At 40.3% G+C, this 15457-nt stretch overlaps 2 protein-coding genes across 13 annotated transcripts in view; one reads left to right on the top strand and one right to left on the bottom strand.

The window, feature by feature from the left end:
- TSGA10 (testis specific 10) overlaps positions 1-15457 on the top strand; it is a 79436-nt gene that overhangs the window by 31088 nt on the left and 32891 nt on the right. For 5 of the 8 annotated variants that reach the window (XM_072135752.1, XM_072135751.1, XM_072135748.1 and 2 more), the window contains exons 2-3: positions 11882-12088; positions 13621-13686. In XM_072135752.1, coding sequence (XP_071991853.1) covers positions 11882-12088; positions 13621-13686 — 273 coding nt within the window. Of the gene's footprint in view, positions 1-6371; positions 6405-9306; positions 9428-11881; positions 12089-12280; positions 12387-13620; positions 13687-15457 lie in introns of those variants that run through there. The other 3 variants (XM_072135750.1, XM_072135749.1, XM_072135756.1) reach the window with 3 other exon arrangements.
- LIPT1 (lipoyltransferase 1) lies at positions 298-6365 on the bottom strand. Of its 5 annotated transcripts, none has more exons than XM_072135757.1 (2): positions 6236-6365; positions 298-4679 (listed from the first exon to the last, which is right to left on the bottom strand). In XM_072135757.1, exon 2 carries the CDS (start codon positions 4671-4673, stop codon positions 3552-3554), a length of 1122 nt encoding a protein of 373 aa, XP_071991858.1. In that variant the 5' UTR covers positions 4674-4679; positions 6236-6365; the 3' UTR covers positions 298-3551. The 5 variants fall into 5 exon arrangements, with proteins under 5 accessions (XP_071991858.1, XP_071991862.1, XP_071991861.1 ...); XM_072135761.1 differs by having other exon boundaries at positions 6336-6356; XM_072135760.1 differs by lacking the exon at positions 6236-6365 and adding an exon at positions 6203-6229.

The raw sequence follows: 15457 nt of genomic DNA, 5'->3' as shown, positions 1-15457 counted from the left end.
AGAGGAACATGTTTGGACTTAATGGCCATTTTGCATTTTTGCCACACAAACAAGAACACTTATTTCAATAAATAATGTACTACACCCCTAAAACAAAATATACGAAGCCACACATTTTGGTTGGCAGATAATAAGGAATCTTAATAGTTTATCAAATTTTAAGCTTCATTTTCCCTATATACAATTTTTTTTGTGTGTGTGTAATTTGCCCGAAATGTATTTTTTGACAATGCATGGATTTCGTACAACTTGTGGAAAAGAACAAAAACAGACAGTCAAAAGAAAACATGCAGAATGTCACAAAACCAAAACTTTATGTGCCGAAACTGTAAATCCACAAAACTGTTTGTGATGTGGTCATCACAGCCAAATTACAGACAAAATATAGAAACATTAATACATTTCCAGAGAATATTTGTAGACTCTGCTTGGGGAGGCAACCACCTTTTTTCCATTGTGGTAATCTCTTGGTAGGGTTTTTTTTTTTAGGCATTCGGGGTTGTTGTCATGTTAATTGAAACTGTGGCGCATACTGCCTTGGCATCTTGGGCAGAGGCACCAGATTCTAGGTACGCTGCAGTCAGTGGAGCTGTTGGGGGCAAGGATGCAGCATAGGCATAGTAGGTGGGGATGGCTGTCTTGGCTGCAGCATGCCCATCATATAGCTACCGACTTGTCGGGGCATATAATATGCATGCTTATCTGCCTATTATATATCCCTACCACCCCAGTTGCTTTGTGAGCCAAAACAGGGTGCAGAGGGAACCTCTAGCCTTGTGAGGCTAGAAATTCCCTGAAGCTTTCTGGCTGAGTGTGTAATGTTTGGGATCTTGGCACTAGATTTGGAGCAGCCTGAGGGGAGACAACTGTGCCAAAGTGGCAAAAATGCTCAATGGTTTTAAAAAGCTTTGTGGGATCAATGGGGGGGGGGGGGGGTGGCTGAGCCCAAGACATTCATGAAGGCGGTCTGAGTGTCTAGAACAAGCTCCTCAGGTACCTTGGGGTGAAACTAGACTTTAAAAAGCTCTCAGATGACTCATGGACCATAAAGGCAGATCACTGATCCATTGTTTTGTTCTGCAAAAAAAAGATGTTTTTCAAAAATATGATGACAAAACCACGGCTCCCTCTGCAGATCTGCAGTCATTGATTTTTTAAGACTTCGTGACTCCTTATGAAGTCATATGAAAAAAAATAGTGCATGCACCAATATTTGTCCAGCAGACAGTGGGGCGCATTTACTAAGGGTCGCACGGTGCACGTCTTCATGGCTAAAACAACTTGCACAAGTATTTAAGAAGTGTCTGTGCCGAGAAGCACGCAATCCTTTTGTGGCGCAGCTGCGCTGTCTTCATACAACGCAAATTAGGGGGCGTACCGCTGGACGGTCCGACTGATTTGGTCGAGCGCCGTATTTAACTTTCGAATTGTGTTGCACACCCTATGTTAAAAGGTGCACCACAAAAAAAAGATGGTGAACTCTGTCGGACCTGAGCGGGGAAGCGGCGCATTCATGGATTGCAGGCGCACAATCTTAGTGAATCGCTACACACAACAATATAGACGGACAATGCACCTTTAGTGAACTCGAGTGACCTTGTAAGTAAATGTGCCACAAGGATTAGCCATGTAAATCAAATGTGAATATCTTGATTGAATCAGTCTCGTAAATGGTTTAGATTTGGGATAGTTGGCTCTAGGATTTTCAGCAGTTTGTATTGTATGGCGTATCACCATCTCGTTTATGTACACGATAAGCAGTGTGTACTGGCGTTTGTCACATAACAGCTGAAGCTACATCCAGGTCACATTCAATATGCCAAAAATAGTCTGACCCAAGCCCCACGAAAAGATTTTTCAGGTTTGTCACAAACCATAGATCCCTTCTCCTTCCACAGACACAGTAACCTTCATGTGCACACTCCACTCGCTAAAATAACATAATGTTAGATAAAGTCTGTACAGAAGGCTTTAAAGAGGTATTCCCCTCTGGGTACTCACATTTAATTTAATTCATCTGGCATCTAAATACATTTCTTCTATTGCCCGTTACAAAAAAAATAAAAAATTACCTTTGTGAAGAAAATTTCACATAAATGTAGCCATGTTGTCCCTTAGAAATTAGATATCTGTTCTTGGATATGACCACCCACACAGCAGTAAGTACAACTGTTCTATTGAGTCGTGCCTAACCATCTCAATTCAGCGGACATGTAATAAACATTTCATATTTGTAAATGTATTTCTTTGTTGAAACACTTCAGCGGTGGTGATCACATCCAAGGACAGTTATCACTTATTCTAAGGAACAAGGACTACAAATTGGATTAAAAAGTTGCATAACAAGTTTTAACAAGTTGAGCATATAAATGCCAGGAAAGCTCCCAGTGTACATGCTGATCATGTCCAAAGACAGATTCCACGTTATGGAAGCTTCCTTTTTGCTTCAATTTGCACACTATGGGGCACATTTACTTACAAAGTCAGTAGGGTTAAAAGTACATTGTCCATGTATAATGCTTGTGCACCAGAAATCATGAATCCGGTGCTTCTCCGCACTGGTCTGACAGAGTTCACAATCTTTTTTGTGGTGCATCTTTAACATAGGGCATGCAACACAATTTGAAAGTTAAATATGGCCCTCGGTCCGAATCAGTTAGACCGTCTGACAGCACGCCCCCTAATTTGTGCCGCACGGAAGCCAGCACAGCTGTGCCACAAAAGGCACAGACACTGCTTCAATACCTGTGCAAGCCGCTTTAGCCATGAAGAACGTGGACAGTCCGACAAAAGTGCAGCGTGCGACCTTTAGTAAATGAGCCCCAATATGTTGCATTCAGCAGGAAACACTGGATGAAAAAACACAGCAGACTGCTGGAGAGAGAAATGTACAGTCAGAGAAGGACACAATAACCTATGAGGGATGGATGCAACTGTGTGGCCTCCATCCCGGCCTCCTGAAAATACACTGTGGATGTTTCCTTAGTGAAGTAACTGTCCAAATATGGACAGTTAAGTTTCTCGGGAGATACCCTCACATCATCAGCGTCAAATCACTGGCTGCTGTAGATGTTCACTCCTCCCTCTTTTACTAGAGGTTGTATCCACCTGTATGAGGTGCTGTTCGTCAATGTAAAGACATCCTTGTAAAGAAAAGGAGGGAGTCGGAGTTACAGACATGGCCTTATTCTTATATGACAGGCGTCTACTGGGATGGGGAGATAGAGCCCGTCTACCAAAACTTGATTGACCGGTCTCTTCCCATCTCCAAATATAGAGAAAATATGCAGAATTGCACTCCTCGTGGACACAGTCCAGTTCTACCAAGCTAATGTATTTTTCTTGAAAGTGAAGCCTGTTAGTTTCACCCTGAACCAATATTAGGTTCCCTTTTAATATTAAATGTCATATTTATAGTACTGTATATGGTAAATCCAAATTGATGCTTGTTAAAATAAATTCTGCTATTGTCATAGACAATATACCACTTGTTCTAGAATTAAAACATCAAAACACATCACAAATGTGGTTAAAACACTTTATGATGAAACTCACATTATCGACACCAATTTCTCGCATATCATGTTCCACTTTATGTGAATATCTTTATCGTCTGGGTAGTTCCTAAGTAAAGTAGTCACTAAAAAAACGATTTCACTTGGACAATATTTACTGCCGAACAAACTATTCTGCAGCTCATTGCACTGCTGCTCCGACAGCCAGTCACTCGGTAGCCCCAAAGAGCAGCTCTCTATGTAACCGTTTTTTATAGCCATATTTATGTTAACATTCACTACAGTATCCTTATACAAAATCTGGAAGGTTTTCTGCACGTCAAATTTTGGAGTTTTTCCATAAATCCAATCCCAATTACACAACTCATTTTTTTTCTGTGTTATTCCTGGAAATAGAGTCTCATCCCCTGGGTCTACTACATAAACATTTGGTTTATTATCAAACTGAAAACTATATTCTTTGGCAACAGAATCCATAACAGCTTCACATGTTAGAGAGGAATAAACTTGGGACAGGTTCTTTACCACTGATGGCACACTGGGCGTGGCATTACTCTGTATACCATCGTAAGGGCTTTGTAGCACTAAGGGTAATAGCGAACTATCCGCACTACACAACAGTGTACAGTGATGATATGCAATGGTCCTCCCAAGCTTTGCTGCAGTCCCCGATATCTTATACTTTCCATCTAACAGGAGATCATATCTCTTTGTAGCCTGTACATCTAAATAAGGTTGCAGTGTCTTAAGAGCTCTAATAACCAAATGTAAATTTTCCATTCGATCATATTTCTTCTTAGATGTTAAAAACGTCAAGTTAATATTTCCCAAGTCATGATATACAGTGCCACCGCCACTTCTTCTTCTTGCCAGACCAATCCCTCTCTCTCTCATTAAATGAAGGTTACACTCTTTCCAAGGGTTCTGGTGCCGCCCAATCACCACCGACGGAGAATTCCTCCAAAGGAAGAGGACATTTTTCTGCTCTAAGTCCATGTGGTCATGAATCCAGTCTTCAACAGCCAGATTCTCGTAGACATTGTTTGAGGTAGATTGCAGAATGAGCCCCTCTCTTGCCAAAGTTCCAAATCTTGCAGCAGCCTTGTGCCACAGAAGTTGCCCACACATCCTCTTCATAGTTAATGGACTGAACAGCATCTTTCACTTTAAAATGGGAGAAAAAACAATTGAGGATTGGTGTTAGATCAAGTGAATAAAACCTGGACATTGGTATTGATACAGTTCATGATACAATCAAGCATCTCTTTAAAAAAAAAAAAAACTCCTGTATAGTGTATATACCCTGTATACGAGCACACAGTCTAGGAGTAACTCCTGTATGGTGTATATACTCTGTATACGAGCACACAGTCTAGGAGTAACTACTGTATGGTGTAAATACACTATATACGAGCACACAGTCTAGGAGTAACTCCTGTATGGTGTATATACTCTGTATACGAGCACACAGTCTAGGAGTGACTCCTGTATGGTGTATATACTCTGGAGGAAATAGGAAAACCAGCGCTTCCGGAGACATTTGTAGTATAAAGATGAAAAAATTCTGTTTCTTTATTAGTTCCTCTTTAAAAACATAACACGGCAGTGTGCACATACAAGGATACACGGGGTAAATCCAACGCGTTTCGCTCAGATGAGCTTAGTCATGGATACATATACAAGAAATTCTTACCTCTATTTAAACCTCGCGCTGATCAGTGGCGTGTGACGTCCCGACCACGCCCCCAAATCACATGACGGACACAGAATGCGACGGCCACGTGACTGGGTCACATGATCGGGGCAGTCACACCCCCTAACAACGGCGAGGTAAGTTAAAAACATAATTACAATAGTTAAAACCAGCCTGAAAGGTCTTATAAGGAAAAAGACAAAAAAAGTGCGCCTGTATTGAATTATAATCTAATATTAGATGCACAGTATACAAGAATATAAATATACAAGTACATAGCGTATTAGCGCTCGGAACCTAGTGAACAATGACTTATGCGGCCAAACATAAGATACCCCCTGAAACATATCGATAATCGATAGGAGGACAAAAAATATGATAAAACGTATATATATGCAAAAAAGCGCTCATAAAGAAATGCACAAGATGTTAGCTACCTGATCAATATGAAGTAGGTGTATGAATACAGGTCTGTGTCTACATAAAATATATGATGCACTGCTAACATACCTAGGTCGTGTAGGGAAACACTACATATGTATATACTCTGTATACAAGCACACAGTCTATGAGTAACTCCTGTATGGTGTATATACTCTGTATACGAGCACACAGTCTATGAGTAACTCCTGTATGGTGTATATACTCTGTATACGAGCACACAGTCTAGGAGTAACTCCTGTATGGTGTATATACTCTGTATACGAGCACACAGTCTAGGAGTAACTACTGTATGGTGTAAATACACTATATACGAGCACACAGTCTAGGAGTAACTCCTGTATAGTGTATATACTCTGTATATGAGCACCTGCAGCCTGCACCCCGACACTACACGCGTCAGCAGTTCGCTCTGGGAATCTTCTCTATCTCAGGGCAGTAGAGCAGAGCCCTATCCCCATCTACACACAGCCATAGTGAACCTGCTCTATAATAAAACCAGCATCAACACCTCTCCCCACGTCAGAACGTGTAATGACTGTCTGCACATTACATTCACACAGCCTCCACAAGTCCTAGCAGTTACCTCATGAAGTCACGCCGTCTACGCATGCGCATTTCTCCCACTATCTTTTTTGCAAAAGTTTGTTGCTCTTTTGCTAAAGGACCTTTGATTATGTCATTACCACGTGATCAATCACATGTGTAGGAGGAGCCCGGCTGCTGGTTGTCTTATCATGTGCTACAGTGTTCAGGTTTGGCCACTCCCTGCAGTCTTTGAATTGTGTTTCCAAAGTTATAAGCGCAGCCTGGACAATACAATTAACCCATTAGCTCCACATTTCTTCATCAACTCTTTCTACAACATATAACTTTTTATATTCTGGTCAACGTAGCTGTATGGCCTCATGTAGTTTTTCATAGCACAGTTTTGGGTTTCATTAATTAATTAAAAAAGGACGCAAATCTGACCTTGTCTTTTTAATAATTTTCTGCATTTATTTTGGAACCTAAATAAGATAAACTTTTTTCCTGTGGACAATTATGCATACAGCGATACCAAATTTATTGGGTTTTTACTTTTTTTTAATAAGACCTTTATTTGCATAAGGGAATTCTTTTGTTGGGAAAAAAACCTTTTCCAACATCATCCAGCATCATAATTTTTTTTGTCAATGTGGGCTAATTATTTTGTGTAAAGACCTGTAGCATACATTTGTTCACATTTGGGGTTCTTAAAGCCTTTTGAATGTATGTAATATATTGTTAAGGAGATCACACAGGTTTCGGACGCCATCTTGACTACTGTCCGCCATCTTAGATACAGCGGCCATGTTCCCTAACCATTGTCAAGTTAATGTCATGATTCAAACTTCATTTTATGTAACCTGTTTGCTCGCCTGTCAGCTAATACCCTTTGACATTTAATGAGAAGCCAGTCTGCCCTCGATGCTGCATGCTATTAGGATTCTGGAGCCCACTTATCACCTTCTCAGGAAATTAGTATAAACAATATCTGTGTACAAGGTCTCTGAGAACTGAGCACAATTAATTAACTTTTTTCCCAGAATGTGCTGATGACCAATAGTTTTGGAGTATACTATTCACGCCCCTTTGATGACTCTTCTGTCTGTTATATATTATGCATTTTGATTATTAAAGGAGAGAAGATCTTGACTAAGAGATTGACGTGTGTCTTGGTCTTTATGTTCAATCATGGGTTAATTAGGACTCACCTTACAAAAGTCAAGAGGGCTGTTGGGGCCCTGCATAAAAAATCCCTAACAGTATTTTTGTGTGATAAAAAAAATTAGGCATCATTTTTTTAGAAGTTCTTTGTTGAACAGAGTAAATACTATTTTAGCCTGGATTGTAATGGGTGTGGGAACAAATGTGTGGGATTTTACATGTTTTTCTAACACCTTCAGGACTCCATCTATTCTGGTCTCTAGGACAAATCTTCCCTGTGTCACTATAAGTCGTTATAGCTTTGGAACGCTTTAATATATCCAGGCGATTTAGAGATTGTTTTCTTGTGACACATTGGCGGGATTTACTAATTTTGGCGCAAGCGCGACTGGCGGCATCGAAGATCATTCTCTGGAAAGCACAGTCCGATGTTTTAAAGTGGCGCACAACTGGAAGTAAATAATGGGTAGACGGTAATAATCAGTCGTGCACCATAAAAATGGCGACATCAATGAGATGTGCGCCAAAATATTATATGGACTGCGCCTTAATTTTGCCCTCTGACCATTTTTTTCCTGGTCTATTGTGTGCCAAAAATTGCGCCTAAAAATGCCGACAAAATACACATAAATATGACGGATAATGTGGAAAAGTTAGGCCACGCCCACTTGCACCAAAAAGAGACGGAGTAGTTGGGATAGTCGGAAATATCTGTTCTTTCTGGCGCAAACTCATTATAAATGAACAATTCTGCGCCCAAAATAAACAACAGATCCCGGCATTTTTAGCCACAGATACGATAATACATGTCCCCCATTGTCCTTTAAATTAGTTTAAGAATTTGAATGATATCTTTTGTGTTTAGTTATCAAAAAATTATTGCATATTGCAGCAGACACCCACCACTGATACCCGCATTTGGTGCTAACCACTATCATGAATATTATCCGCTTGATTTGATTGCATATAGAACATTGGCACATGTAAGACCCCCGAGGCTTTATGGCTTCTACAGATTCGTTACAATGTGACTTTGGCACATTGTAATGAATCCTATGTAAAAACGCCAAATAGACTGCAATATAGTAGTATTGCAATATATGGTAGGAAGGATGGGACCATCTAGGGTTAAAGTACCCTAGAGGGTCTAAAAAATTGTAGAAATAAAAAGTTATAAAAGTTTTTCACAATTTTTTGGACCCCTACTTTAACCCTAGGTTGTCTGATCAATCCTACCATATACTGCCATACTACAGTATGGCAATATATGGAGAAATTACTGTGGATTTGTAAAATTGTGGCACTGGCACACTGTTACAAATCTGCACCAATGATAAGTCCTTTCTGACATGGCAATTGAACATCGCTCCCCGATGACCTCACAGAGAGGGACGAACAAAGCCAATTTGGCAGTGCCCATGCATTGCTGCAACAGACAAGGGTGTTACCGATAGGTGTTTGCTGCAATATTCTGAAACACGTGGCCATTATGGAGAGGGCTCAGTCCCTGAGCCCTCTCTAGACTTCCGTAATAGACATGTAACGTACTAGTATGTTACACCCTCCTCCCCTTGCACAATAAAAATGGCCATCTCAATTGAATTATTGGATAGTAGCTATGGCGGTGGTCACATTTAGGATGGAGGGGGGCCCCTTTAGGAATTTTGCCCCGAGTCCAGTGAACTCTAGTTATTCCACTGATATTAGAAGTTATGTGAGATATCTGTAAGACACATATTTTATACAACAGCAACGAGTGTCTCTGTACACAGGGTGGCAGCAAAATAGCTGCGAGTAAAATGACTGGTAGCTAAGTAGATCCTGCATCAAGGTGTAACTAAGCTTGGAAGAGTAGAATAGTTGTGGGTGGGGGATGCTATAGATGTGTTTACGGTAGCCACTACTGTGACAACAGAGTAGGATTGAGGAGGGAAAAAGTGCGGGAGAGGGGGCACAGTGAAAGGAAGGCGGGCAGAAGCAGGAGAGCAGGATCCACATCCAGGAGCTGGTGCTGGCTGCAGCTCATCCTTTAGCCATGGCAGGTAAAAATCACACTGGATCCAAGAAAATCACAGAGCTGCAGATCAAGGTATTTATTTCCAATGTGTTATTTAACCCTAACTATATTTATCTCTCCCATTACATATTAGGAGCATTGGCAACTAACTTCTGCTTACAGAACTTTCTTTTAATAAAACAAAGATAGAAACTATAACCATAGTATTAAAAAAGGTCACATTGTAAAGACTTGTGCAGAAACTAGACCTGCAGCTCCGGCATGTCATTCATACAGTCTAAAGCTTTACTGGAGACAACTTTTGTGATAGGCTTGATTACTCGTCACCATGGAGACAACCTACCCAAGACTTCAGTTAAGCTTGTGGCTCCGAGATATGTAGGGTTGTCATACTTGTAATTAGCTCTTTTTCACTTATCTATGGTGTATTAACCCAAAAAAACACCCTCTCAGATTTTAAGCTTTTGAAATATTATTGTTTTACATGTGGTAAATGTAAATCATTATGTAAAGCAAGGAAGATACATATAATTTCTTTACACTTTACTGGTACATAAAAGCCAGCTCAAAAGAAAGTGAAACCTTGAAAATCAGATCATGTATTATAGTACAGGCAGTCCCCTTCTTAAGAACACCTGACTTACAGACGACCCCTAGAAACAAACGGACCTCTGGATGTTGCTAATTTACTGTACTTTAGCTCTGGGTTACAATAAACAGCTATAACAGTTATCACAGCTGTCTGCAATTAAGTTTTATTGTTAATCCTGGTTCTTATGACAATCCAACATTTTTAAAATCCAATTGTCACAGAGACCAAAATAATTTAGTCTAGGGCTACAATTATAAAAAATACAGTTCCGACTTACATACAAATTCAACTTAAGAACAAACCTCCAGAACCTATCTTGTACGTAACCCGGGGACTGACTGTATTACATACCAGCTATCCCTTCAGGTCACAAGTCCATAGAGACAGAAGCCCTAAACTGAAAGAAGTTTATCACCTCAGCAAATCACTTAGGCTACACGGATACACTCTGGCCATATGCATTAAAAGTGCCGGGCAGCAGCGCAAATCCAAGCAGGAATAGGATGTGCACCACATTTTGCAGTGTGGCTCCCTGGCATGCTCATGGCATATTGAGACATGGGGGCACATTTACTTACCCGGTCCAGTCGCGATCCAGTGGCGGGTTCTCCGACGCTGATTCGGGTGCGCCGATATTCACCATGTTTTGCTGCTGCGCCGAGGTCCGCCGAAGTTCACCTGCTTTTTTCTGGTGTATGTGAGTGCTTGATCTTGCGACACAAATGGCTTTTTAAATTCCGTGGTTTTTCCGAATCCTTCGGGTTTTCCGGTGGCCACGCCCGGTGGCCTCAAGCTAGCTCCCCAAATTGTATAAATTTATGTTTGAGTGCATGAGGTCTTAGGTTGAGATGTCAGCACTGCTCATGGTTGTGTTATTCAGTAAGTGGGAGAACAGAGATGATCTAGAATGATAGCAGTGGGTGCACAGACATTCAGCTACAGGTTAATCTCATGCCACTCCAAACATGGGCTATCATGTTATAGAACAAGCAAGAAAGAAGGCTGAAATGGAGGTCTCTCTTTTTCAGTGCTGAGCCATTTGAAAACTAAAGGGTTTTTTTTATATCCTTTTGAAGTATTTTCTTGCCTTGATGGTTGGCTACTCTACTTGAGTGCTGAAAAGCTTACTTTGAAGTGAATATTGGCAACAGAAAAATATACTGTATAGTCGTTTATGAAATACATAAGTCTATAGAATGAACCTATAGGTAGTACAGGCGGTCCCCTACTTAAGGACACCCGACTTACAGACAACCCATAGTTACAGACAGACCCCTCTGCCCACTGTGACCTCTGGTGAAGCCCTCTGGATGCTTTACTATAGTCCCAGACTGCAATGATCAGCTGTAAGGTGTCTGTAATGAAGCTTTACTGATAATCCTTGGTGCAATTACAGCTAAAAATTTTAAACTCTGATTGTCACTGGGCCAAAAGAAAAGAAAATTGTCTAGAACTTCAATTATAAAATATGCAGTTTCGACTTACATACAAATTCAACTTAAGAACAAACCTCCGGACCCTATCTTGTATGTAACCCGGGGACTGCATGTACCAGGCAGTCCCCGGGTTACATACAAGATAGGGTCTGTAGGTTTGTTCTTAAGTTGAGTTTGTATGTAAGTCGGAACTGTATATTTTATCATTGTAATCCCAGCCATAACTTTTTTGGTCTCTGTGACAATTGGATTTTAAAAATGTTGGGTTGTCATAAGAATCAATATTAACACTAAAGCTTCATTACAGACACATTTGATAACTGTTCCAGCTGATTATTGTAGCCTAGGACTAAAGTACAATAAATTACTAATATCCAGAGGTCCGTTTGTAACTATGGGTCGTATGTAAGTCAAGTGTTCTTAAGTAGGGGACCGCCTGTATAGGTATTGCCATTGTGTAATAGAAAATATCTCCTAATCTGTTGCTTTACCCTCTAGATTGATGAACTGCAGGCCACAAATCGGACCCTAGAACAGCATATTGTACATCTTACAGAAAATAAAGAGGTTGAAGTTGATATTTTGACTCGGAAAAATGAGCAACTCTGCAATGAACTGACAGAGATTGACCAACTAGCAGAACAACTTGAGAAAGAGAAGGAGCAAGCTCTGAATATTGCTGAACAGGAGCTACAACAAGCAAATGTAATATCATCCCCATAGAGACAGATTTCAGTTAATTCTTATAGAGAAACCATTTATCCAAAAGGACTAGTCTTGACATTTAGATTGCTGAAACTTGTATTACACCTCTTAAACTCTATGCAGCAAGAATTTCCTTTTCTTTGTGACATAAGCGTTCTAATAGCATTCTAATGATTGTGACTTAATGCTTCACCAGGACACAGTGATCACATGTGCTGCCACTTGTATCCAAGCTCCTGCCATTGGAGTAACAAATAATATAGGTGGGCAAGATAGGCAGAAATTTATACAATCAGAAGTAAGCTGCATTTTACAGAATTTAAACAATAAAATATATATAATAAAATATTATGATCTACTAAGTACTTGGACAGACTACATATTTTAATTCTTAGTCTGTACCTGTATGCATTAGATCTCCCTTCTGCAACTTTGTTGTTAAAGTAGTAATGCTGAATTTTAGCTCTGGCATATCTTTAGATTGATACTTTTTCATCATATATTTATTTGCTTCAAGTTTAGCTAATTTCCTTGCAGTGGCAGAACATTTAAAATTGTACTTATCTTTTTCTGAATTCTCACAGCATGGCTCATTGTTTATTTGGGACATAAATGTTAGCAGTTGTGAGACCACTTTGACCAGTTAGTGGCACAGAGGTCACAAAATCAGCAATGGTGATATCACTGCTAAACTCCTTTTCCCCTTCTGTGTGTGCTGATATCACTGAGGCTTTTTACAATATTTAGTTTTAGCACAGTGTCACAAAATATATCCTGCATTTTCCTGATATCTTTTTCTCACTAAACCCACTCCCTTGTTGGAAAAGTTGTAAAGGACAACTGATTTACATAATAAATGTAGTTCAAAAAAGTACACCAGTTTTTTGCTCAAATTAATCCGGAAATATTGGATGGCAATTTATTAAGAGTGGTGTATTAAGCGCCAGTCTCAATTTCCCCCCTACCGGTGTACTGGTCATTGGATTTACTAAGGCCGGTGCCACACGCACCGCTTTGTCTGCGTTTGAGAACACAAACGCAGACAAAGCCGCGCCCACCAGGGCGGGCCACGGCCCGATCACATCGGCGTTTCTATGGAAATGCCTGCGATCGGGAATGAGCCGCCGGTGTTTTGCGTTAATTTAATGCAAAACACCGGCGGCTGCGTTTTCAAACGCAGACAAAGCGGTGCGTGTGGCACCAGCCTAAGAGGTTCTGGCCACAATAGTAAATCCGAGGGTGAGCTGGGCTGCCAGAATGAAATAGCTGGCAGCTTAGAACTGGAGATTTAAGCTGTTGTCTCCTCCGGAGAAATGGTGTGTGTGTCGGAAAACTTGCAAAATGTCGCAATTCATTGTCATCACCGGGAATTGAAACTTTTTCCATTTTCCATAAATGTCCCACATTGTGTTTTTATTCAGGTACTGGGGGTATTATTGCTGGGTATTATTTGTGTTTAATAATTTCTTAGTTCAACAAGGGAAATATTTTATTTCACTAGCGTGAAATTGTTTTGTGTTTTGTACTTTTAGAATGAAGTAAAACAACAACAGAAAGCTATTGATAACTTGGAGGTTACAATTAAAAATCTAAAATCAGTAAGTAAAATAACTTGAATCCATATATAAATATAAAATGATGAATATATTTTACTATTTAGTATCCTGTACCAAAACTAGTTCATAATGTTATAACCACTGACCAGTTTTAGGCTTGGGACATACGTACTACAATAAGCTGAACAGCAAATGTTATTATTTTTAAAATTCATAAGTATAATCTGCCTAAGTAGCACAAAATTTTAAAAAAATGTGTAGTTAAAGTTCACAGCATAAACAAATTTGTGAAATGTAGTTTTTACACTGCATGTGAATCCACTGTGCTTCAATGGTAAATCACATTTGTCTCCCCATCCTGAGGCCAATTACACTGACTATTTATGAGTAGTACACTTTGAAACATACACTATGTGGAGAGAAGTATTGGAATGAGGGGCGGATTAAGACTGGCATGGGCACTAGGCTGCCCCTACAAGTTCACTTAGTACATATGGTACTAGAATCAAGCCTTATGGAGAATAAGGGATGCCTCCCTTTTACCTGATTTAACTTCAAAGGTCCTGAAATTGCTCTGTATTGAGAGCAGGACCAGTTGTATGAGCATTTCATGAGTGAAGGTCCTTCTCCGTATAATATTTGCCCTGGTATGGGTGGCCTTGGCCCCCTATAAGACTACCACCCAAACCCCATATATTATAATCCACTACTGACTGTAACACATGTTTGTAAAGCCAGGGCAGGGTTGAGAAAAAAATAAATAAAAGCTGCCTCTGTGACCACTGCCGTCATGTCACTGCCAACACTTTTGGCCAAGCAGGGAGAATAAACACAAGACACTGGGGCACATTTACTAAGGGTCCGAACACCGCATTTTCGTCGGGTTTCCCGACTTTTTCCGATTTGCCTTGAATTGCCCCGGGATTTTGGCGCACTCGATCTGATTGTGGCGCATCGGCACCGGCTTTCATTCGACACAAACCGGGGGGCGTGGACGACGAACAAACCGTCTGATTTGGACAAACCGCGGAATTTAAAAACCAAATTGTGTCGCAAGATCAGCACTTACATGCACCAGGAAGAAGAAGGTGAACTCCGGCAGACCTCAGCAGGGGAGGCGACAGATGCAGGAAATTGGACGCACGATCTTAGTGAATCGCGGCAGGTCCGAATCCTCGTCGGACATTCCAGATCGGCGTAAGTAGATTTGATATTTTTATCAATTAGGCAGTCTTGTGGATTAATCCGGGTTTGGGAAATGTCATGAGACTGCAATTAATGAAGTCTGGTGGAAGATGGATAATGCTGTGGTAGTTATCAGAGCTTAGCACAAAACTGCAGCTGGACCAAATCACAAACCAGAGAATAATCAAAGTACAAACCAAAGTCACATTGAGATACTATTATAGTACACAATTATAAATGCATGGGAAAGTAAAAAAAAAGAAGAAGCAGATAACAGGTGACTACAGTCCAGATCAGGAAGGTTAACCAATAGATGTCAGTGAGCTCTAGTCTCAGGTAAGCTTTGTATCCTTGGTTAATGAGATGACTAAGAAGGAGCTGAACAAAACCACTCAATATTTTGCCTGTCTGCCTTTCAGTCCAGCACTGCGAACAGAAGCTTAATATTTTGCTATTCACTACATCTTAGAATATGTTCAAATAATGACCATAATTACATAATGAACTTGACATGTATAAAATTGTGTGTTCTCCAATTTTGATCTCCAGTGTATGTCAATAGTACATTTGCACTTTTACTAAGAGCAGGGCAACGTGCACTATGTGCAGTTTGTCTGTGTATAGTGCA

Source organism: Engystomops pustulosus, chromosome 2, assembly GCF_040894005.1.
Source record: "Engystomops pustulosus chromosome 2, aEngPut4.maternal, whole genome shotgun sequence".
In the NCBI taxonomy this organism is placed as follows: domain Eukaryota; kingdom Metazoa; phylum Chordata; class Amphibia; order Anura; family Leptodactylidae; genus Engystomops; species Engystomops pustulosus.
This window is presented reverse-complemented; position numbering and strand designations above follow the sequence as displayed.